This window comes from Emys orbicularis, chromosome 1, assembly GCF_028017835.1.
Source record: "Emys orbicularis isolate rEmyOrb1 chromosome 1, rEmyOrb1.hap1, whole genome shotgun sequence".
Lineage (NCBI taxonomy): Eukaryota > Metazoa > Chordata > Testudines > Emydidae > Emys > Emys orbicularis.
In genome coordinates, this window is record NC_088683.1 from 321,048,120 (window position 1) to 321,074,338 (window position 26,219).

Below are 26,219 nucleotides of genomic sequence, written 5' to 3' on the forward strand. Positions count from 1 at the left end.
GAGACCCCTTCCTACCCATCAGATTCTGAGCCCCATTCCTTGGCAGACTGAAAACTAGACAGGCACAATTCCCATTACACTGCAGCCTGAGTTAGGGCTGTGCAGGAGGAACAGGCTTCTCTGCTGGTTCAGACATGCTGCAGGGTAAGAAAGGGGCAGGGTACCTGCTACAGAGAACTGTCAGAGAACCCCTGTAAGCGGACATGCCCCAGCATACACTTCCCTCTGAGGGTGGGGAGGAAAAGGAGAAAAGTTTTAAACCCTGACATTTACTCCACTTGCTCATTAACAATCTGAACTGCTGCCTTACAAAGGGGATGCTTGCTTTTGCCTATTTGGAACTCAAGAGTCTCTGGCCTTTGCAAAAGCAAACCCTGAGCAGGCTGAGAGGTGTTCCCCTCTCTATGGGAATTGTCATGCTCCTGGTTGAGCCTCCCATGATGGAGTTACAGCTTTGGGTGTGGGTTGAAGCCCTCCACACCTCTCTGACTCAAAGCCACATGTTCTGGTAGTGCAAGGGTCAGAGACTTTATGGCTACAGGGCACAGTTATCCTCTCTAGCCTGTAACCTGGCAGGGGGAGGGTCAGCTTGTGGCAGCAGGGCACCGCTCATGCTCTTGAGACTGTATTCCAGCAAAGCGGCAGCATGACATAGAGCTTGACCTCTCAAGCTCACACCCTGGCAGAGTGAAGGGTCAGCAGCTTGTGGCAGCAGGGCATAGTTAGCCTTCTGAAGCCCATACCTCAGCAGAGTGACAGTCAATGGTTTGTGGCAGCAGAGCATCGTTTGCCCCTTGGCAGAGTGAGGATGATGGCTTGTGGCAGCAGGGCTCAGTTTATCCTGTGAGGCTCCTGGAAAGCTCCCTATAGCTCCCCCCCTGGACTTGGCTGGATGTTTGCAGGGCTTCTCTGCTGCCACAGTGGAGGGCAGAGGGTGCTCACTAGAGAAATGTTGAACTGGAGAAGCCAGAGGATTAGAGCCTCAATACTTCACTGCTTCCTCACCTCAAGGGAGAGAGAGAGGAGCTAGAAGCAAAGTGAAGTCATGCATGGCAACAAATAAACATGAAAGTTATAGAACAAAATAGTTGGGAAAATCTGAAGTGCCAACTTGTTCTGCTGCCAGGGCAGAAAATCTGGTGGCCTGAGCAGAAGAATGGGGCTCCAGCTTGGAGTCTCCAGCAACATTAGATGGCCTCTGAATTCTGCAGGCAGGTGGTATTACCCATTACTGATGAATGAGGAGAGAAGAAGTGAAGAAGAATTGGTCTCTCTGGAGTTAAAAGAATGTGTTTGGATCCATTAGGCATGGACATTTATAACAAGAAATGGATCGTTATGTAACAAGTGATTTAGGTTAGATTGTGCAGCCCTTATGTCCCATTGAAAGAAATGACAGAAAATACTAACTCCTGTAAGTGCTCACCAACACGAGTAAGGGTTGGACAATCTAGTCCATAATTATAAACTATAAAAAGTTGACAAATGCATAAGGTAGTTACACACTCTTTCTTTGTACTCCAGTTCTGGGTGTAGTGGAAAACCCTATTTATTCACGGCAAGCACAGCTTTAACAAGTAATCAACTTGAGGACTTTACTTGACTTTGGATATGTTTTGCATTTAGTGTTTAATTTTTTCAAAAAAGCATAAAGCAAAATTCTGCTCTCATATCTGCACTGTGAGTAAGAACAGAGGATAGGAGATCTGTAATGAATATCCAAGAGGCTTTAGCCCTTCAGTTTGTCTGTCAATAGAAGATGGAAAACTGTTTGGTTTTAAAAACTTACCTCAGCCAAATATGTAACCATACTCAGGGTAATGTCAGCAAATGCTTCATGGAGGTAACGGCAAACAACATTTACCCATGTAGCACAGTCTCTTGTATAGCTGTGAGTTTTATAAAGGGTCATTACATGTGCAAGATTTGATAGCTTGGGGTTCTTTTCTTCCAGACAAACCTAATTAAATATGAATGTCACATTATGTTAAGAACAAGTCAAAAATATTCACAAGACTTAATATGATGTACGAAGTACTAAATAAGTTTCCTACCTGAGCAATTCTCTCTGCTATATCCTTACAGAACTGGTTTGGGCTATCAAAATGTTGAATTAAATGAGGCAGGAGACACAAGACATTCAGTGGGAACCCTGGTACAGAACAATATAGTACAAAGTGGATATTTGATGAGAGGACAGGAATATTAGCTGTCTTTTAAGCAATATTTTACTGGCAGCTATAATCACAAAAGTACATTACAGTGATGTTATATAGACTCTTTCAAATTGTTCAGGCCCCATATTTCACCTTAAGACTGTTATATCAGATTAAACATAAAATCTATTAAATATATGACAGTGTGATGGTGTCATTACAAAGAATGGGACTGATTCTGCAAACATTTACTACCATACAAAGTGCTTACTACCAGGTATAATCTCATGGAATTAAGTATCAGAGGGGTAGCCGTGTTAGTCTGAATCTGTAAAAAGCAACAGAGGGTCCTGTGGCACCTTTAAGACTAACAGAAGTATTGGGAGCATAAGCTTTCGTGGGTAAGAACCTCACTTGCATCTGAAGAAGTGAGGTTCTTACCCACGAAAGCTTATGCTCCCAATACTTCTGTTAGTCTTAAAGGTGCCACAGGACCCTCTGTTGCTTTTTCTCATGGAATTAGTAGTAGTAAGCGCTGCTACTAATTGTAAATGTTTGCAGGATCTGGCCCTACACCTTAGTATGCAACATTCCATTAATACTAGAGGCATTTTTTGTATAATATATACTGCTAGTATGTGGTAAGAAAAGGAGGAGGTAATAAAATAAAATGTTGGGCCTGATTCTCAGCCCTATTTCTCTACATTTTATACTGTCTGAGTGGCAAAAAAAAAAAAAAAAAAAAAAGGGAGGGGTGGGAGTAAGATGGCTGCAACTGGCCACCTGAGAATTCCCCAAGTGAGGGGAATTCTGAATTGGTATAAAGCTAGTGGAGATGCAAAATTCAGATCTAAGCCACACAGTTCTTCCCAAAGTATGGGGGTGTTTGGATAAAATATTCTGGTTTGAGACCTTGAGTAGTGAGGATTCTCATTCCTCTGAATATAGCAGCCCCTCCCCAGCCCAAGAAAAAAGAACTTGAGGCTTTATTATAGAAATACTGAGAAAACTTCATAGGCCCTGCTAGGTTCTATAACTAGAAATGAAATGTGAAAGAATATTCCTGTACAAAAATGACATCTTTCCTGCTCCCCTGATATTGAATAGGTGTGCTGAGACCTCAGACTATCATGCTGATCAAAACTATCTCATTGTTTCCTTGTACTCCCCCTGTCTGTCTGTATCCATCTGTTGTCTCTTGTCTTATATTTAGATTGCAAGCTCTTTGGGGTAGGGGCTGTCTTTTTGTTCTTTGTTTGTACAGCGCCTAGCACACAGGAGTCTTGGTCCATGACTGGGGTGCTGAGGTGCTATGATATTACAAATAATAAATAATAGTAATAGCAAAAGAATTTCCCTTTAGTTGTTTCTTTATGCATTCATTTAAAAATGCATTACAATTTGTACACACAAAAATAAATTTATATTCCATAAGGTGAACAGGTATTTTTAAGGAGCATAGTGAGGTTTTCATATCAAACAAACTTAAAAAGAATTTCGTAATCAAAATGTGAAAGACAGAAAAAATGGTCTTTACCTATAATTTGAGAGGAATCCACCATGGATACTCGTGACACTGGTGTCAGCAAACTGAAGAGCTGTAACGTGAGGTCAGTGGTGGTAAGAGAAGTGAATCCTTTTAGCAACAGCTGTTGCAGCCCCAAGAAATCTGACCACTTTAGCTGTCCTTGTAACTTTTCTAACTTCTCCCTATTTTCAACTTTATCCAGTGGCAAATAAGCTAGTAGTTTATTCAACAATCGTAAAGCCATTAGATACTCAAATTCAAAATCAGATTCCATCAAAGCTACAGCAACCCAGAAGATGGTGGCCAACAGGTTGGCTGGATTATTAACATTAGAAGGATCAGTGAGGCTGTCTTTTAGAGAGGATGAGCTCCTGGTTTTAGAGGAGAGGCCTTGCTGGGTGCATGCCTGAATTCTATCTAGTGTGGCACTGCGTGGTGGATCTGAGGATCTGTCCACAACACCAAACTTTTTGGGTACAGAAAAGCTCCTCTGGTGTCTGCTTCGTTCAGCAGTGGCTGTGTTACCACTTACAGCCCCAGGATTCACATTCAGTTGGCCCGTACTCTTCCGATTTGCAGTCAGTTTAGTGCTTGATGTTAAGTCTGGTGATGATGAACTAAGCAAAAAAATAAAATAAAATAAATGGGATTTTATTATATCACAAAGCAGAAATGTAGAAAATAAATTAATACAAATAAAAAGGAAGTAAACCGAGAATTTATCAAAAGATAAATAAACAGTAAAACAAGTAAACAAACACCATGCTATCTGTTTTACCCTCCCACAGATTTCTCCATTATTATTTATATAACCTAGAGACCCCAACTGAGAACAGGGCCTTATTGTGATAGGCACTGTGATAGGCACAAATACAGAGTAAGAAACAGACTTTGCCCTGAAGAGTTTACAATCTAAATAGACAAGGAAGAATGTAGGGGGAAGGGCAAACGAGGGGTGAAGTGACTTGCAGAAGGTCATGCTCTGGGTCAGTGGTAGTGCTGGGATTAGCACTCAGGTCTCCTGAATCTCAGTACCCTATCCACTGGACCCGCTGCAGGAGTTATTTGGCATAAGTCACACTTGTGGAATTACTGGCAAATTGACCCTGTGGAGGGAGGAGTATTGGTCACCATGGGTGAATGTATGCAGCCAAACCAATGGTTGGTAAGCAGAACCTTAGAGATGTTGCATTATCCCTACAGAGGGCTGTCATGGAGCTATCAGGGCTCCCCTTAGAAGTACTGTTCCCTTAGGTTCCATGGTGCTACCCTAGCCTCCTTTCAGTGAGGCACACTGGAGACTTAGCTAGAGTTTCAAAGAGTTACAATTACCACTTGGAATTCCATGCAGCCCTTTTAACTATTTATATTCTAATAGCACCCACAGTGTTTAGGTATTGTTCAAAGACAACAGTGAGACCCAGTCTCTGTTCCAAAAAGCTTATAACCTAACAATTTACAGTTCCCAGGGAAGCTTGCTGTACAGAACAGCTACTTCCCAGCTCCCTCCAGTCTCACCTCTGAAATGCTCTACTTACAAAACCGCAGAACCCCTACTCTATGGTATTCTCGCAGAGGGGCTTACACAGTCACTAGGGGCAGGAAGGAGAATGGTGTTATCCCCTTCCTTCCACAATTTGGGGGCATTTCTGTTTCATTTTGCTCCCTTCTGAACTGTGTAGTCAAGAGGAACATGTGGCCCTTGGTTTGGAATATAAAAGACTATAATATATTGTAACAGCACCACCCTGGGAATTTTACCCACAAATTTTAATGTTGCCTGAAAAGCTTTAGAATTTAAGGAGATCCCTCCAGGGGCACACCCAGCTCCTACTATTGCTAACTGACATCACAGACAGACATTAGCCTCCCCTTGGTGCACAGATCTGTCACTGGTTGTGCTTTAGAAAGAGGAAGGCTTGCCATCCTCTCAACCTTGGAGGGCTCCTTGTGAGTTCAAGGATGCACAGCTGAGAAGGGCTGGGGGTGAGAACAAGAGCAGGGGGTGCATACTGTTGGACATCCTCAAACCTGAAAGGAAATCTGTGTGGCCTTTTTTCATATTGTGGAACCCCTTTTCATAGGAGGCTTCACAGACATCTGCTTATGGAGGTTGTCAAGGAAGGGGAAACATAAAGCAAGTGCAGAGGCATTGGGCCTCCTGAGGACCCCTTGGGATACCTAAGTTCTGAAGACAGAATCCCCTATTTGTTCCACAAAGGGGACAAATCCTGCCCATTCATGCAGTGATTTGGGAAATATTTAATTAGGGGAACCATGAGTTTTCTCACAGCAGGGAGTGATCTGAACCCCCATTGCAATATTCTAAGCAAAGTAAATATTGTTTCCTATACATCTTTTCAAGACTATGTTAGATACAAAAGCAGAATGTGGAATCCTAATGTTATTTGTTTAAAGAGGACGTTAATTGTACTGTAGACGGCTGAAAGGAAAAAAGAAAATCTATAACAGGCTAGGAGGCGCCACAAGTTTATCAATATTTATTTAAATAGTTGCCAAATTGGGCTCAGATGCACTCTTAGGCTCGTTCTGTACATGTATTTTGAGCAAGATCAGTTATATCAAAACCATTTTATGAAATTCAGATCGCAGAACATTGTATTGCTTCATAAGATTTATATGGGAAAAGATTATGTGATTAAGGGAACAGACTCTTACCGAGATAATACGGTCAAGAGATCACTGTTCTTCAAACAATCAGACAGATTATCCACTGTAGCCTCCAAGGTAAGTAGTGCTTCCATTACATAACCCTGTCAAATACATACAGTCAGCCATTTTAGCAAAAACAATCACCAGTAAGTCAGTAACAGAAACCATTCTGTACTGAAGCATCTTATTGAAAACAGAACACAACACTAATTGTAGTAAAAAAACCCAGAGCCATTACATTGCACATTAAAACATTAATGCAGATTTTATTTTCTGTCTCCCTGAATGATCTGTGAAGGAGAGAGTATACTTAAGGAGACCAGTGATCTTATCAGGGGATGATGGACAATAGGATACTGAGCCTTTTGCCTCCATGTCACTGGTTCAAATTCTGCAGAGGCAGTTGTGACAGAATATTATTGTCACCTTGAGGCTATTTGATGATCTATGTGGAATATGTTGGTGAGCTCAGTCCATTTCCTAATGGAAGTGAATAGTGTCAAGATTATAAAAATAACACTAACAAGAATGCTATGGTTGTAGAAACCTCAGGAGAGAAGTCACAGATTGAACAGCCATAGAGACCAAACTACTGCTCCATCAATAAAGGGGGGAATTTAGGTCAGGGTAAGGGTTTGTTGGTTTTGATTTTGTTGCTATGCTCTAGCAGATAAAGTACAAGATGGGATACAACAATGGTGTCAGCTACAACAACCAAACCACAGTAGAGAACAGGCTCCTTAAACACCTATCTATATAAGGCAGGGGTGGGCAAACTTTTTGGCCCGAGGGCCACATCTGGGTATGGAAATTGTATGGCGGGCCATGAATGCTCACAGTTCCTGGCCACTGGGAGCTGCAGGGGCGGCACTTGGGGCAAGGGCAGCATGCAGAGCCCTCTGGCTGCCCCTATGCATAGGAGCCGGAGAGGGGACATGCTGCTGCTTCCGGGAGCCGTGCGGAGCCCCAGCACGTGCAGAGCAGGGCAAGCCCGGACCCCACTCCCCGTCAGGAGCTCGAGAGCCGGATTAAAATGTCTGAAGGGCTGGATGCGGCCCCTGGGCCATAGTTTGCCCACCCCGATGTAAGGTGTAGGGAAAAAAATGTTGCATAATCATGGAGGACTTCGGTCTGAGTGACATATGCTGGAGGTCTCATGCTGCCAGTAATAAAACATCATTGGTATTTCTAAAAATTACATATAACAATCTGCTAACTCAAAAAGAATTGCATTCTGCAGAGAGGAATTCTATAGTAGAACTGATAATGACAGGTGAAATAATCACAGAACTAAAAATCAGTGGCTGGTTAGGTTCAAGTGACCCTGACTTGATTACATTTTTCATGGGTAAGCAAAATAAAGCCCCAACCAGTAATATATATTCTTGTTGGTTTTAAAGAACCAATTTAGCAAAGATAAAAACAATCATGAGTCAAATCAGACGTGAGAAAGAATTCAAACAGAAAATAAGTGAATGATAAATGGGAACTATTTAAGAACATTTTACTAGAAACACAAAAAGCCACAATCCCACAATTGAGAAAGAAGGCTACACTGGTTAAAGGACCAGCCTGACTTATAGGGGGGGGAAATGGAAAAAAGGGAAAGTTGATATGAATGACTATAAGCTAGAAGGTGGGAATGGTAGAATATTGATAAGGAAAGCAAATGGACACAGGAGAAACCAATGGACAACAGAGCTAAGGACTAGAAGAAAAAGTATATTATAACAAAAGGAATCCAAACTCTGGTATTGGTCCATTAATAGATGAAGATGGTATAATGGTCTATAATAATGCAGAAAGGGCAAAACTGTTCAATAAATATTTCTGTTCTATGTTTGGGAAAAAGCCAGATGATGTAGTTGTATCAAATGATGATGAAATACTTTCCATTCCAACTGTAAGTAAGGAGGATATTAAAACAGCAGCTAATAGAGACAGACATTTTAAAATCAGCAGGTATGGATAATTTTCATCCCAGAATGTAAAGAAAGCTGGCAAAGGAGCTCTGTGGCCTGTTAATGTTGATTTTCAAGAGGTCTTGAAATATTGGAGAAGTTTCAGAGGACTGGAAAAAAGTTAATGTTACGCTAATATTTAAAAAGGGTAAAGGGATTGACCTGGGTAATTAAAAGCTATCATTCTGACATAAATCATGGGCAAAATAATGGAATGGCTGATATGGGACTCTTATAAAGAATTAAAGGAGGATAGTATAATTAATGCCAATCGACATGGGTTTATAGAAAATAGATCTTGTAAAACTAATTGAGGGTTTTTTTTGGTGAGATGATAAATTTGATTGATAAAGGTAATGGTGTTAATTTTTTGTAAGGCATTTGAGTATGGTACTGCACGACATTTTGATTAAGAAACTAGAACAATACTAATTCAACATGGCACACATTAAATGAATTAAAAACTGGCTAACTGACAGGTCTCACAAATGGAACTGTAAATGGGGAATCGTCTAGCTGGTGTGTTTCTATTAGGGTCTCACAAGGATCGGTTCATGGCCCTACAGTATTTAACATTTTTATCAAAGAGCTAGAAGAAAACAAACTCATTACTGATAAAATGTGCAGATTACACAAAGATTGTGGCAGTGTTAAATAATGAAGAGGACTGTTTCTGACAGATATTGCAACTTCATGCAGTATCTATAGGGGAACATATTGTATTAAGTATAAATATCACTGTGGGACATGGATTGTGATTATGTTCTACTCCAAGGGGGAAGGTTACCACAGCTCCTCCAGGAATTAAAACAGGGGAATTAAGGTGAATCACTCACACTGTAAACACCTCCGGAAAGGTAGCACACTCTGGGGAGGTTTGCATATACTGGTTCACACTTGGTTTCCAGAGACTAGGAAAACAAAGAATGGGGTTTTGGCTTAAAAAGGCTGTGTTTAAACTGAGTCAGGGCCCTCTTTCTGATCCAGCAAACACACAGGATCTTCTGCCCAAGAGCCCCAGCCCTTGTGGAAGGATTGGAAAGAATTTGGCCTACAAGAGCCCCGTAAGACTGATGGGTGATCTCTGGTAAGTTTTTAGCATAGTAACTTTTATTGTTTTATATGTTTTCTCTGTAATGCTTTTGCTTGCTTAGAAAGAGTTTTGTGGTATCTTGTAACTGCTGGCAATACACTGTCCATGGTCCTTGGATAGAAAGAAAAGCCCAGGCACTGGCCTTTAGAAAGACTGGCTTGCTGGGCATATCACAATGTAAGACAGTGAGCTGTGCAGTCTTAAAACCCTAGTCAGGAGGGAGAGAGATGCAGCTCTCTATTGTATTTATTAATACAACATCTCCACCCAAGAGAGGTGATGGCTGGGAGCTGGAAACTTTAAGTGGGTGCCCTCGAGGGACCATAAAGGGGCAATATAGATGCAGTTACCCTGAAACTGTTACACAGGTCGCTGATACAAAGTGATCTGACTGTGTGGTATGCTGGATACAAGCAAGCAATATGCTTTCCATACCCCAAATGCAAAATCATATATCTAGGCTATGATTACAGGAGGAGGAGCTCTATTCTGGGAAGCAGTGACTGTGAAAAAGACTTCAGAGTCATTGTGGATAATCAGCTAAACACAAGCACCCAGTATGATGCTGTGGCCAAAAGTGATCCTTAGCTGTATAAACAGAGGAATATTAAGTAGGAGTAGAGAGTTATATTACCTCTGTATTTGGCCCTGGTGAGACTGCTACTGGAACATTATGTCCAGTTCTGCTGTCCACAATTCAAGAAGAATGTTGATAAATTGGAGAGGGTTCAGAGAAGAGCCGTGAGAATGATCAGATATTGGAAAACATGCCCTACAGTGAAAGACTCAAGGAGGTCAATCTTTTTATCTTTGCAAAGAGAAGGTTAAGGGGTGACTTGACCATAGTCTATAAGTACCTACACAGGGAACAGAAATTTGATAATAGAGAGCTCTTCAATCTAGCAGACAAAGGTATAACAAGATCCAGTGACTGAAAGTTGATGCTAGACAAATTCACACTGGAAATAAGGTGCACATTTTTAACAGGGAGGTTAATTAACCATTGGAATAATTTACCAAGGTGTGTGATGGATTCCCCATCACTGGAAAATTTACATCAAGAATGGATGTGTTTCTAAAAGATATGCTCTAGTTCAACCACTGCTATTGGACTTGAAGCAGTTATTTATTCAGGGAAGTCCTATGACTTATTTTATGCAGGAGGTCAGACTAGATGATCATAGTGGTCCCATCTGTTCTTAAAATCTATTAATTTATTAATCTATTTTTATTCCTTTTCATTTCTTTCCTTGGTGTTTGCTCCATCTTTCATTTTTCTCTCTTATCTTCCACTCACTAGAAGGATGCATGCTGCTCGAAGGGGTGGTGGCATATATCCATGAGTGGTTCCATGGTGCCAGTCTGCATGGTTTTCTCCTGGATGGGCTGGTTGGCACAGAGAAGAGACTCTTAGCTAGCAGCCTCCAGACCTATATATGAGTATTCTTGCAGCTCGATTTATTTCTGGTGGAGAAGAGTAACAAAATGCTCCCATGCCACTTTGCCTGCAGCTAGGGTTGCCAACCTTCTAATCGCACAAAACCGAGCACTCTTGCCCTGCCCCCCGCCCCAAGGTCCCACGCCTACTCACTCCATTCCACCCTCCCTCCGTCGCTCACTCTCCCCATCCTCACTCACTTTCACCGGGCTGGGGCAGAGGGTTGGGGTGTGGGAGGGGTAAGGGCTCCGGCTAGGGTTGCGGGCTCTGGAGTGGGGCTGGGGATGAGGGGTTTGGGGTGCAGGAGGGGGCTCCAGGCTGGGGCCAAGGGTTTGGAGTGCGGGAGGGGGCCCAGGGCTGGGGCAGGAGGTTGGGGTGTGAGAGGAGGTATGGGGTGCAGGCTCCGGGAGGAAGTTTGGGGGCCAGAGGGGGCAGGAGGTTGGGATTTGTGAGGGGGTGAGGGGTGTGTGCTCTGAGAGGGAGTTTGGGTGCGGCAGGGGGCTCAGGGCTGGGACAGGGGGTTGGAGTGCTGGAGGGGAGTTCGGGGTGCGCGCTCTGGCCGGGCGGTGCTTACCTCAGATGGCTCCTAGAAGCAGCCAACATGTCTGGTTCCTAGGTGGAGAGGCTGGGGGCTCTGCACACTGCCCATACCTTCATGTGCCGCCCCCACAACTCTCATTGGCTGTAGTTCACGGCCGTGGGAGCTGTGGAGCCGGCGCTTGAGAGGGGCAGCACACGGAGCTGCCTGGCTGCCCCTGCGCCTAGGAGCCAGACATGCCAGCTGCTTCTGGGAGCCAGGACAGGCAGGGATCCTGCCTTAGCCTCGTTGCACTGTTGACTGGACTTTTAGTGGCCTGGTCAGTGGTGCTGACCAGAGCAGCCAGGGTCCCTTTTCGACTGGGCGCTCTGGTTGAAAACCGGACACCTGGCAACCCTACCTGCAGCCAGAAGAGACTTTTGCAGCAGGGAGCAGGGCAGATTCAGGGTCATGCAGCTTTCCCATATCTATTACTACTTGTCTACTACTACCCTTGTCGAGTCTGCCTCTCAGGTTAAGAAACACTACATCATGGTTTGTTTTCAAACAGAACAGCTGCATTGTAATGGTGTGAGCTTGCTAAAACAATATGTTCTTTCTACTGTTAATTTATTTTTCTTAAAAAGCAAGGGCCAAAGCAGTTTGTTTTTAATTTTATTTTTACTCTCCATAGCTCATAGTACTCTTTACTTAGATTAAAAACCTTAATGATTTCATCTTTTAGCATATGGCAAATATAAATACTCCCACCAACCCATCCAGTGGGTCAAAACCTGCAGACCTTAATCAAGTAACATTCCTAATTGCTTTAATGTTGAATATTGCTCAGTAAAGGAGAATGGAATTTGACCCAGTGTTTGCAATTTAACTGCTTTTGTAAAGGCAGCAGCGGAAGCTGAAAGTGCTGTTTCTGTGAACCCCACTACAGTTCGCTGTTTAAAATTTTTAAAATCTCACAATGGGGTGATACATTTTGAAACAAATTAGACTTATTTTTCAGGGCTCAGATTATAACAGTTAGATCACGACTTTGACAGCATTTTTGTAATTTTGAAATTGTGATGAGAACACAGTTTTTCTTTTCTAAGGTCACATTCTCACTTGCATTATAGTTTCCAAGTTTATTTCACCATTTACAGTAAAATGAAACAAACGATACTGAACATATGCAGAATTGTGAAACATTGTCAGGAATACAGCATTGTCACACATGTGTACCTGAATCTCATCTCCATGTTCTCCTATAACTTCCACCAATCTTGACAGAAGGTCAGACAATGCATGTGCAGAAAGAGGTTGCTTTAGCGCCCTGAATATCTGGAAAGATCGACCTGCATAATGTCTTGAAGAGCTTGCAAGAGCCGTTTGTAAAGCAACTTCACTCAGATGCTGCTCCAAATGAAAACCTAAGCAACAAAAGAATAGTATGTTGATGTTTAAAATCTAACAAAGCAGATTTTACTGCATGAGAAAAAGTTACTTTACAGTTGAAACCTTTAGCGGACCAATTCCCTAGCATTTCAAAAAGTTTTGGCCATTTTTAAGGTATATGAAAGAACCACTAGAACCTTCTTTACAAATAAGTGAACAATTCTTATTACTGGACAATACAGTATATAAAATTGGTAGTAGTCTACCAGGTAAAGACAGTATACTGCATTTAACCTGATACCTTAACATTAAGAAATAAAATCTGCACTGAATTAAAAACAAAGGGCAGCATGGTCTAGTTGTAGTGAGTAGAGCTGCATGGGAACTTGTAGTTGTGTGATTTCAAAATTTCTTCCATTCCAGAACAAAACAAAACCAAAAGATTTCAAAATTTCCCATGAATTGAAATTCTGGAAAAACAAATAATTTGGGATCAATTGAAATGCTTCATTTTGACAAAATCTAAATGATTAATTTCAATTTTTACTTTTTCACTTTATATTATATTTCATAATATAAAAAAACTGGGGGGGGGGGGGGAAAGGTTGTTTTGAAAGAGAAAATTGAAACATTCCATTCCAAAAAGGTCAAAACTTTCCTTAGTGAAATGCTTTTTCTTAGGGGGGGGGGGGGGGGTTTCTATAAATTTTTCTCAAAGGCAACATGTTTCCACAAAAACATTTTGCTTTCAATAAATGAGCATTTCCAAACAGCTTTAGTAATGAACACATTCTAATTGTGGCCACTGACTCAGTGTGTGGCCATGGCAAATCACCTAACTTGTAAGCTCCTTGGGAAAGGAACTGTTTTTTTGTTCTGTGTTTGTATAGCACCTAGCGAAATGGGGTCCTGGTCCATGACTTGGACTCCAAGGCACTACAGTAACATAAATAACAACAACAATAATAATAATTTCAATATTTTCAGCTGTAAAATGGGAATATCAGTTCTTATCTCCTTCATAGGGTTGCTGTGAGGATTAGCTAGTTAATGTTCATACTGTGCCTGGAAGATGTAAAATTCTATATAAATATGCTATATAAATACCTTGCTAAATGCAAGTACTGTAGCCCTGATTAGGGAAAGCAGTTAAGCACATGCCTAAGTACTTTCCTGAATTGGGGCCTTAGGGCCTGGTCCAAAGCTCACTGGAAATCAGGAGTCTTTCCATTAACTTCAGTGGGGTTTGGTTCAGGTTCTAATTGCACACTATGTTGCTCTCTGCTCTACTAATAACAAGTGAGTTTTCATTACTTTTCAAAATACTATTTAGTATTACTAGTTTACTATGAAATCCCATAATAAATAATTAAAAATAAACTATAATTGTCAAATTAAATGAACAAAGAACATTTTGCTTGTTGAGAAGATTGCTTAATATCTCCAGTCTATTTTACAAATAAGAGGTGGAGTTTTTCCCTTTTTTATCAAATAGAACAGTCAAAATCAACCATCAGTGATGGTTTAGAAGAATTGATTGTACTGTGAGTGCATGCTAAAACCATCTAAGATGGTATTTTTCTAGCAAGTACGTAATATGATATATGTCCTACATAGGACACCCAATGCTTCAGCATATGGATCTAATGAAAAAAAGATCACAGGATAAAAGTTTACTGTGGGCTAAATAAACTAAAGAAGAATATATACTTTTCACTGATCAAATGGAGCAATCTGTAGTAATCTCTTCAGGAATATAATAAAATGAAATGACAAGAGCATTAAAAGAATATGATCTTTAAATTCCTACAAAAGGAAACAAAGTTATTTAAAATTAATTCAAAAGTATTTATTTGCACCAAACATATTTGAATCCAATTAAAGTCACATAGTGTAATCAGATTATATGAAAAGAATAACTTGAAACAAGTTACGAAAACAAAATTGCTTTAAAACTTTTAACCCTCGCACATAAAATACTGTAAGAAAGAACAAAGAAAAAAGAATCATTATGAAATTATTACTTTCACAAAACAGAGGGCACTGTTGCACAAGCAAGCTCCTGTAGCAGCCATTCAGGAGCAAAGAAACTGGCATTAAAAGGCAAGTTCTCTAAGCAAACACTAGGGACTTGTCCACTAGACGAGGGTTTTAACTACGGTACAATCATGGAAAAAAAGTTTCAGTACCTGACTTGGAATCTTTAAATATAGACACAACATGTCTCAGAAAATTAGTAAGTTGATCAGCACTCTTTGTATTCTGGTTCTTGGGTGTGATATCTTCATGGCACCAGAGTGGACCAAATGCCCTTAAAGAGAAGAAAAATGTAGCAAAATGTGTAAGTATTTCTTTGAAGCAGTTGAAATAAATTTAAGTAATTTTAAAAATTATTATACTGTACATTCAAAAGGAGACAGGCAGAACAATTTGCTGGAAAACGTGATTGAACATAAATCTATGAACAATACAACTACTACTACACTTCAACTTTACAAAGATTTCCAATTCAAAATGTAGTACTGGCATAACGTTATAAATGACTGATCATTTCAGGGCACTGCTCTGCTTTCCTTTTTCTAAATGTAAGGCCATCTTTTACACTGGAGAATTTTACAAAAAATAAAATAAAATAAAATAAAATAAAATAAACAAAACCCCACTGGTGCTATCTACCACTATGGGAACCATAGTATAGACAATGTTCAGGTAGCTTCTGGTGTTTTTAGTACTGCTGAAAAGAGATTTTTTAAAAAAGGTTTATCCACAAGAACCTGAACTACATTAAGGCTCCTACTGGTGATAAAAATAGTGGGCATTTTTGGGGGTAAATTCCTTAGTGTAGAGAAGGCTTAGTGGTGTTAATCTTGATGGCTACAACTCTTGCTGAAGGCCTACTCAGCATGAGTTGTGAAACTGACAGATACAGACACAGAGATTGATGAAAGCTCGAACTCGCTATCTTGTTTTATGTTTAGCTTGTAAATTACTTGGTGAAGGGACCATCTTTTTGTTCTATGTCCAGCACTTAATATGTTGGGATCCTGGTCTATGACTGGGGTCCCTATGCACTACCATAATACAAATAAATAATAAGTATCAAAATAAGGAATAATTTTCTGTTTAAAAGCACATTTACTATTGAGTACATAACTTGATTTAATCAGATGTTTGATTGGTAAAGTTCAATTTATATTACAACTTGAAGAAAATCTTATTACATGACATAATTACACAGCATTACTTAATGCATCTACTGTGTCAGGTTGAACAATGCTATGTATCAAACACAAATAAAACTAAAAATGCAGTGTAGTGGTTGCAAATAATTTGGGTAATGGGAATTTGCAAGAATTTTTAAGGCAAACCTAGGATTTCAGGCTTTTTTCCTGATGCAGACAAAATTTCCATTAAAGTCAATAGGAGTTTTGCATAAATCAGGATTTCAGGATTTTACCATTAAGCCTGGCCTACACAGCGCTTTTATACTAGTACAGCTATTTTGGTTAGGGATGTGATTTATTACCAAAATATAGGGTTACCATATTTCAGCAAGCAAAAAAGAGGACGGGAGGAGCCCCGCCCTAGCCCCGCCCCTGTCCTGCCCTAGCCCCTCCCCTGCCCCTCCCACTTCCCGCCCCCCACAGAACCCCCAACCCTCCCCCCGCTCCTTGTCCCCTGACTGACCCCTCCTGGGACCCCTGCCCCTAACTGCCCCCCAGGACTCCACCCCCTACCTAAGCCTCCCTGCCTCTTGTCCCCTGACTGCCCCCTCCTGAGACCCTCCCCCCATCCTAACTGGCCCCCTAGGACCCTACCCCCTACCTGTCCCTTGACTGCCCCAACCCTTATCCACACCCCCAGACAGACCCTTGGGACTCCCACGCCCCATCCAACCACTCCCCACCCCCTGACAGCCCCCTCCAGAACTCCCGACCCATCTAAACCCCTCTGCTCCCTGTCCCCTGACTGCTCCGATCCCTCTCCCCACCCCTGCCCGCTGACAGCCCCCCCCAGAACTCCCAAACACCCCCCCCGTTCCTTGTCCCCTAACTGCCCCCTCCTGAGACCCCCCCACCCTAACTGCCCCCCCAGATCCTACCCCCTACCTGTACCCTGACTGCCCAAAACCTTATCCACACCCCCCCAGAAAGCCCCCCCCGAACTCCCGACCCCCCCCCGATCCCTGTCTCTTGACTGCCCACTCCAGAACCTCCCTGCCCCTTCTCCGACCCCCTGGCCCCCTTACCCTGCCGCTCAGACCAGCGTGCTGGGGAGGAGGAGCAGGGGGAGGAGCTCCAGACTGCCGGTGCGAACGGCCGGCTGGTGATCTGCGAATGCAGGGAGGGAGGGAGGGAGGGAGTGCTCTCAGCTGCAGGGGAGAGGAGGGGCTCTCTCTGGCTGTCGGAGCCCCATGTAAGTGGCACCATCCGGCCGGTTGCCCTGTCAGCCGCGCGCGCTCTGCATGCGGGGGGAAGTCCAGACATTTACAAATTCCCCCCGGACGCTATTTTTAACTCTAAAAGCCAGACATGTCCGGGGGAATCCGGACGAATGGTAACCCTACCAAAATAGTTAAAGTGGTACAGTCCCGAGTGTGGTATACGTGAGTAAGCTATACCTATATAAGTATGCTGTGTTATTGTAGCTATGTCGGTCCCAGGATATTAGAGAGACAAGGTGGGTGAGGTAATATCTTTTATTGGACTAACTTCTGTCAGGAGAGAAACAAGCTTTTGAGCTTACACAGATCTCTTCCTCAGGTCTCTGAAGATATTACCTCACCCACCTTGTCTCTCTAAACACCAGTATAAACACATTTACAACAGTGTAACTGTATCCACCCTAGGGACGTTGTACTGTTTTAAATATTCTGGTATGATAATAATGGTACAGCTTTTATGTGTAGACAAGGCCCTTAGGCATGGTGAGTGTTTTGCAAAAGTAGACTTCTCAAGTGTGCCTAGGACAACTATTGGGTTCAACTCTGGGCCAATCACCTTCTGTGCAAACAGGGGTATGTGTTAATGCTGCACGAACAGTGTTAACTTGGGAGGTATTCTAGCCCAGGAGGGTGTGAACAAACCCAACCCAGCTGCTCCTACAAACTTGTGCCAGGGCCATGATTAATCCCCAGGAGGAGGAGTATGTAGGGAACTGAAGGACTACCAAGTAAAAATTTATAAACAGCCTCTGACCCAGCCCTGCAATGCTCCCTCTGTAGCTCCAGTCATATCGGATCTGCATAGTGTGGACATTAAAGAATTCAAAAGATGTTGCCAACATTGTCCCTAAAGTCTTATTCCTGGTTGCAACCCCTTGGGTGTAAATTTCTTAGCAACACAAGTCCTGAATTTAATTAATTGGATGCACAGTACATGGTGTGTGGCTGAACAGGATTTTTGTTCTTATTCTTCTTGGCTATCTCCTGACTTCTCAAGGTTAAAAAAAGTCAGTGGAATTGTCAACAACTAAGCACGGAGAAGAAAAATAGGTTGAAAGAGAGAACTTGCCTGATATTGAAAAGACAACTGCCTGTGCTAGATTTGTTACTTATTCAAAATGCTAAGTGCAAATATCAAAAAGCCCCACCAGAGGACTAATACACCAAAAAGCCTTTGCTTATGCTGTAATGAATTGGATGTTTTCCTTGGTAAAATACTGGTTAACTGTGATTAGAAAGACTTTCCAAAACTATTTCCTTTAAAAAAAATCAGGTAAGATGTGAGAAAGAAACATCATTTCAAATATAAGTTCACCAAGTAGACAGTAATATTATCAGTTTAGAAAATTAACAAAGTTAAATAAAATGAGTTTTAAGACCTAACAAAATCACGTATTACACTGGATTTTGTCAGTTTATAATGATTACATGTCACTTAAATCCTTTCTGCACTTAATACCAGCTCTTCTTTTGCTGTCAGTTAAGAACTACACTTCTGGATGGAAAAATAAAATGCAAAGTCACTCTGTAGCTGCTCTTCAACTGGCTAGACTTAGGCTTCCAGACACTTTGCCGGGGCAGTGTAAAGGGGTCTTAATGTAAATGAGAATCAGGCCCTACATTTTTCAACAGAACAAGCCTAGGATGTGCCAGCCCTATTCAGTAATTAAAGCTAGGCTCACTGTGGCCCCTCACAACTGCTGTCTCCTTTATAGCAATAAAATTGTCCTATTTCATGAGTTCTGTCATCAGCATAATATTATAGGATAGTAACCTCTCCTTATCTTGGATTACCTGGTAGTCAGAAATTCAATTAATTTGTTTGCCTTTTCATCTGTTTCAGGAGCTGTGTCCATGTCCTCCACCTCTTGGGTAATCTGTGGGAGATTTCCACTGCTGCCTCCTAGACTGATACTTGAGGAGGTAGAGCTGGAGCTTAAACCAGAATCTGGCACTGGTGATGACTGGTACTCCCGTAGAAAGTCAAAACCACCTGGAAGCAGCAGAGGAGAAGATAAAGATGGAATGCACCACTTACGTCAGCATTTCAGATGAAAGAATAGGACAAACACCTCTTTTAAACAGTAAGCTGCTGAAAACTTTCACTTGGAAGCAGAAAATATAAGCAAAATGCAAAAACCTATAGCAAGAGTGAAAAACTGGTGACATTACACTTTCAAATCTTCAGAATGCAATAAAAAAATTACTAATACAAAAGTCAAAAAATTTCTGCACTATAGGTATCGTATCTGTAAAATAAATGTTTCACAGGTCACATTCAGAAGTAACATCTTTTTGTAAACTGTATTAAATTTAAATAATGTTAAAATATGTCTACAATCAGGCTAAACCTAGGCAAAAGTCTAATTCATTAATCCAGGCTGGTTTGATGTTGAATAAGGTTTGCAAAAAATGTAAGATGGGGTCTTAAGTTCATAAAACAGAGTGAAGTAGGTGATATTTTCTTCATTCATCCTTATTTAACCCTCCTTTGTCCTGCGACAGCAGAGGTGTTAACTGCCTACTTCACCTGGAATGGTCTCTTACAACATCTTAACTCCTTGTGCTAAACAGTTTGCTCCACCTTGTGTTTAGCTCTGACACTCTGAGGGCTTGTCTACACTGGCAATTTATGGCAGTGCGACTTTCTCGCTTTAGCGTTGCCAGTGTAGACTAGCCCTGAGTGCTTTTCCCAGACCTGAAGAAGAGCTCTCTGTAAGCTCTGAAAGCTTGTCTCGTTCGCTAACACACGGTCCAATGAAAGGTATTACCTCATTCACTTTGTCTCTCAGAGAGTCAGTTTCAGAGATCAAATTAGAAGCCAGGTGTCTTCATTTCAGATTCTATGTTCTAGCTACTGCACCATGTAGCATACTGACTGTATCTGAATTGCTTTCCTCATCCAAACAGCAACTCCTCAACATTAGCTGATTAAAAAGCATTTCAACTCAAAAGGGAGTTCTACTCAGTTCACCATGGCCACAAAAGAGGCCTTGACATGGGATATCAAAGGTGGGAAAACCCATGTGAATCTTAGGGGAAAATGAAAATGTAATTTAAATTTAATAGTTTATTGTATAGGTTTAACAGTTTGTGAACATACAACAGAAAGAAGGATTTTCACACAGTTTGGGAAGGAAATACGTTTTTCACTGCTGTTGAAGGTAAATAATGGGCATATAAATCATTTGATTTAATATTTTTGTCCTGAACTACGATAAAGTTTTGCAATGAAATATCTGAAACATTTAAATGGAATAAATAATCCTGAATTATGCAAAAAATGTTGTTTACCATTACTATTGGCATTCTCCTAAAGGTCTCTGATAAAAAAAATGAAATCCATCAATCTTCATTTGTTCTGGCCATGCACCAAAGCAACTGATTGAAGGTCAAAATATCAAAGTTCTAAAGTAATTTTCTTTAAGCTTCTACTGCGCATGAAGTTATGCACTATTCAAATTTCATAAGTAGGGTTAAAAACAACCTTAATTTTAATAAAAAAATTTTTTGAGTGAGAATTTGAATCTATGTTATTGCTCTTTTTAAAAAAAAATCATGTCTGTGACCTTTTTAAACTATGTGATTGTTTCCCTTCAAAGTACTGAATAAGAATCCATGGACTATGTTTCAGGGCAGAGGGCAGAATGGCCTTTGGATTGTTATGCTGCATTGCACATTCAATAGATTATTTTCTGTCTCCTTTTCCCATCATGTCTATTTTTATTTTAGTCAAAAAATCCTATAGTGATTAGTGACAGATAAACTTCAATAGGTTCAGATAAGTATCCAAATTATGGAGACAAAGTACCTGAAGCTTGTCCAAAAACTTGCAGAGCTTTGTTTCTCTTTTCCAAGGTAGCATTCTCTGAAATGCTTCCAGTTCCACGCGCAGAGCCAGTTAGACAGGCAGAACTGCAGGTCTCAATGCGTGGATGAGACGATGGTGTAGGAAAGAGGGGTTTAGATTTATTAGGAGCTCGGGAAACTTTTGGGAAAGGGGGAGCCTATACAGGAAGGATGAGCTCCACCTAAACCAAAATGGAACCAGATTGCTGGCATTTAAAATTAAAAAGGTCATAGAATAGTTTTTAAACTAAGGGCTGGGGGAAAGCTGACAGATGTGGAGGAGCACGTGGTTCGGACATCGCTTAGGGGAGGATCTATAAATGGATATTGCCTATGTCCTAATAAGGAGGCGAGAATGGAAGATGATAAAATACAGGTAGAATCTGTGAGAAACAGTCAAAAGAAAAAAAGTTCCATTCAATTACATCATGTAATGGCAGACAGCTAAAAAATGAGAAGTTTTTAAAGTGCTTATATACCAATGCTAGAAGTCTAAATAATAAGATGGGCAAACTAGAGTGCCTCATATTAAATGAGGATATTGATATAATGGGCATCACAGAAACTTGGTGGAATGAGGATAATCAATGGGACACAGTAATACCAGGGTACAAAATATATCAGAAGGACAGAACAGGTCGTGCTGATAGGGGAGTTGCACTATATGTGAAAGAAAGCATAGAATCAAATGAAGTAAAAATCTTAAATGAACCAAATTGTACCATAGAATCTCTATGGATAGTAAATCCATGCTTGAATAATAAGAATATGGCACTAGGGATATACTACCAACCACCTGACCAGGATGGTGATACTGACTGTGAAATGCTCAGGGAGATTAGAGAGGCTATTAAAATAAAAAAAACCTCAATAACAGTGGGGGATTTCAACTATCTCCATATTGACTGGGTGCATATCACCTCAGGAAGGGATGCAGAGATAAAGTTTCTTGACACCTTAAATGACTGCTTCTGGGAGCAGCTAATCCTGGAACCCACAAGAGGAGAGGCAATTCTTGATTTAGTGCTAAATGGAGCATAGGATCTGTTCCAAGAGGTGAATATATCTGGACTGCTTGGTAATAGCGACCATAATATAATTAAATTTAACATCCCTGTGGTGGGGAAGACACCACAATGGCCCAACACTGTAGCATTTAATTTCAGAAAGGGGAAGTAAACCAAAATGAGGAGGTTAGTTAAACAGAAATTAAAAGGTACAGTGCCAAAAGTAAAATCCCTGAAAGCTTCATGGAAACTTTTTAAAGACACCACAATAGAACTCAACTTAAATGTATACCCCAAATTAAAAATCACAATAAGAGAACCAAAAATGAGCCACCATGGCTAAACAACAAAATAAAAGAAGCAGTGAGAAGCAAAAAAGGCATCCTTTAAAAAGTGGAAGTTAAATCCTAATGAGAAAAATAGAAAGGAGCATAAACTCGGGCAAATGAAGTGTAGAAATATAATTAGGAAGGCCAAAAAAGATTTTGAAGAACTGCTAGCCAAAGACTCAAAAAGTAATAGCAATTTTTTTTTTAAGTACATCAGAAGCAGGAATCCTGCTAAACAACCAATGGGGCCACTGGACGATTGAGATGCTAAAGGAGCACTCAAGGACGATAAGGCCATTGCGGAGAAAATAAATGAATTCTTTACATCAGTCTTCATGGTTGAGGATGTGAGGGAGATTCCCAAACCTGAGCCATCTTTTTAGGTGACAAATCTGAGGAACTGTCCAGGATTGAGGTGTCATTAGAGGAGGTTTGGGAACAAATTGATAAACTAAACAGTAGTAAGTCACCAGGACCAGATGGACCAAGAGTTCTGAAGGAACTCAAATGCAAAATTGCAGGACTACTAACTGTCGTCTGTAACCTATCATTTAAATCAGCTTCTGTATCAAATGACTGGAGGATAGCTAACGTGACACCAATTTTTAAAAAGGGCTCCAGAGGTGACCCCGGCAATTACAGGCTGGTAAGCCTGACTTCAGTACCGGGCAAACTGGTTGAACTATAGTAAAGAACAAAATTGTCAGACGCATAGATGAACATAATTTGTTGGGGAATAGTCAACATGGTTTTTGGAAAGGGAAATCATGCCTCACCAATCTACTAGAATTCTTTGAGGGGGTCAACAAGCATGTGGACAAGGGTGATCCAGTGGATACAGTGTATTTAGATTTTCAGAAAGCCTTTGACAAGGTCCCTCACCAAAGGCTCTTAAGCAAAGTAAGCAGTGATGGGGTAAGAGGGAAGGTCCTCTGAGAGATCAGTAAGTGGTTAAAAGAGTGGTAAATAGTGGTGTCCCCCAGGGGACTGTACTGGGACCAGTCCTATTTAAAATATTCATAAATAATCTGGAAAAAGGGGTAAACAGTGAGATGGCAAAATTTGCAGATGTTACAAAAGTATTCACGATAGTTAAGTCCCAAGCAGACTGTGAAGAGCTACAAAAGGATCTCATAAAACTGGGTGACTGGGCAACAAAATGGCAGATGAAACTCAATGTTGATAAATGCAAAGTAATGCACATTGGAAAACATAATCCCAACTATATATATATATAATGATGGGGTCTAAATTAGCTGTTACCACTCAAGAAAGAGATATTGGAGTCATTGTGGATATTCTCTGAAAACATCCACTCAATGTGCAGTGGCAGTCAAAAAAGCGAACAGAATGTTCGGAATCATTAAGAAAGGGATAGCTAATAAGACAGAAAATATCATATTGCCTCTATATAAATCCCTGGTACACCCACATCTTGAAAACTGTGTGCAGATATGGTCGCCCCATCTCAAAAAAGATATATTGGACTTGGAAAAGGTTCAGCAATGGGCAACAAAAATGATTACAGGTACGGAACGGCTGCCGTATGAGGAGAGATTAATAAGACTGGGACTTCTCAGCTTGGAAAAGAGATGACTAAGGGGGGGATATGATTGAGGTCTATAAAATCATGACTGGTGTGAAGAAAGTAAATGAAGTGTTATTTACTCCCTCTCATAACACAAGAACTAGGGGCCACCAAATGAAATTAATAGGCAGCAGGTTTAAAACAAAGAAAAGGAAGTATTTTTTCACACAACTCAAAGTCAACCTGTGGAACTCCTTGCCAGAGGATGTTGTGAAGGCCAAGACTATAACAGGGTTCAAAAAAGAACTAGGTAAGTTCATGGAGGCTAGGTCCATCAATGGCTATTAGCCAGGATAGGCAGGGATGGTGTCCCTAGCCTGTTTGCCAGAAGTTGGGAATGGGCAACAGGGGATGGATCACTTGATGATTACCTGTTCTGTTCATTCCCTCTGGGGCACCTGGCATTGGCCACTGATGGAAAACAGGATACTGGGCTAGATGGACCTTTGGTCTGACCCACTATGGCCGTTCTTATGTTTTCACCCATCCTTGCTTACTAGATGGAAGCTATCAGAGGGGTAGCCGTGTTAGTCTGAATCTGTAAAAAGCAACAGAGGGTCCTGTGGCACCTTTAAGACTAACAGAAGTATTGGAGCATTAGCTTTCGTGGGTGAATGTCTTGCATTTGATGAAGTGGGCATTCACCCACGAAAGCTTATGCTCCAATACTTCTGTTAGTCTAGATGGAAGCTAACATCTGTACCCAAAGAAAGATTCAGTCCAGTCTATTCCCAAAGAAAGACTGCTCCTCAAAATGAATTTTCTAGTCTCTTGCCCAGTCTAATTTTAAATGTAACAAACAAGGAGGTTTCTACCATTTCCCATGGGAGACTATTACAAAGCCTAGTGCTTCTCACATTGAATACGTTTTTTGCTATTCAGCTCCAAGATTCCCTTTCTTAATTTTATCTCTTTCACCACCCTAAATAATACTTCTCCATCCTCGTTGTTTACCTTTCAAATACATGTATTCTTATCTCCCAGCTTTATTGTTGTTTGGCCAAGTTATAAATATTTATCACTTTTAATATTTTTTCCTCATAAATCAATCTCTCCATTTTCCTGGCTGATATTCTTTGAACTAGCCCCCAGATCTGTTACTATCTTTTTGGTAACAAGGTGCCCAGAATTAAATTTGATATTCCAAATATGGTCTTACCAGAGCCATATAGAAGACAGACTTTTATCTTCCTGTCAGTGACTTGGTGCCTTTGTGTACATGGCCCAAAACTGCACTGGACTTTCTTCTGCCACATCTCATTGCAAACTCACTTCTAATTTATTGTCAAAGATTAGCAGGACCAATATGTATAACTGCTCCTCCACTTCCCAAGCCCCCACTTGCAGAATCCAAAAAGGCATCAGTTCTCTCCTCCCCATTATTCAACGACTATATCAAGACATTGGAAGACCTTTTGAGACAACATAGACTGAGGCATTTGCAGTATGCAGATAACACTCTCTATCTCGTTTATATCAAATGTACACAGCACTATCTTCCAGGTTTCTTACTGACTAATTGAAATCAGCACCTGGATGACATGCACTGAGGCAGGAAGTGAGACGTGTGAAGAACATACCTTTTCAAGAACATTGAGAACTTCTGCCCTAAGAATGTTAAGTTGGGTTATAGCCTTGAGGTCCTTTTGGACTCCTCAGTGCTTCTGGCAAGTACAAATATTTAGGCAAAAAAATACCCATTTCCATCTTCAACTGGCCAGAGGATTGCTCTCTAAACACACTGTGGGGGAATCAGGCTGTCTTCTGAAAGCATGATGTAAACCTGCACAGTGAGAAACTCAAGGACAGCTCAGGGGATCTACGAGGTACAATCCCTGCATCCAAGCTACTCTTGGATTGATGCACTTCTGCACGGCCGTTAATCAGGGCTGTACCCCATAGGCATAATTCGCCCCTCAATACACTGTATTTACTGCCTTCTCTTCATCCATTAGTTCTGTAGTTCTACCAAAAAAGCAATTTATCATCTCTTTATCGTTTATAAACTCACGCTGCTTTATTGCTCGTGGTTCTGTTACCATCTAAGAGTTTCAAGATTCTTCATATGCATTCTGCTATTTTACTAGAATCAGAAGTGACACTTAGGCCAAGATCATTCCTCTTTCCTTCTCCCTTCCTTCTATCACAATCATATTTTTCTCTTTTTTCTTTGACTGTATTCAGCCTTCTTCCTGAACTCCAATCTTATCTACACAATTCTAAACAGGCACTGTGACTCCCTCA

At 41.0% G+C, this 26,219-nt stretch overlaps 1 protein-coding gene across 2 annotated transcripts in view; it reads right to left on the minus strand.

Annotated features, from left to right (window-relative positions):
- Positions 1 to 26,219, minus strand: part of FRY (FRY microtubule binding protein) — a 297,837-nt gene that overhangs the window by 72,464 nt on the left and 199,154 nt on the right. For both annotated transcript variants that reach the window (XM_065403807.1, XM_065403815.1), the window contains exons 40-46: positions 18,997 to 19,195; positions 14,948 to 15,069; positions 12,606 to 12,793; positions 6,364 to 6,458; positions 3,694 to 4,301; positions 2,055 to 2,152; positions 1,790 to 1,960 (exon numbers count right to left, since the gene is read on the minus strand). In XM_065403807.1, the coding sequence (XP_065259879.1) occupies positions 1,790 to 1,960; positions 2,055 to 2,152; positions 3,694 to 4,301; positions 6,364 to 6,458; positions 12,606 to 12,793; positions 14,948 to 15,069; positions 18,997 to 19,195 (1,481 nt within the window). The remainder of the gene's footprint in view (positions 1 to 1,789; positions 1,961 to 2,054; positions 2,153 to 3,693; positions 4,302 to 6,363; positions 6,459 to 12,605; positions 12,794 to 14,947; positions 15,070 to 18,996; positions 19,196 to 26,219) is intronic.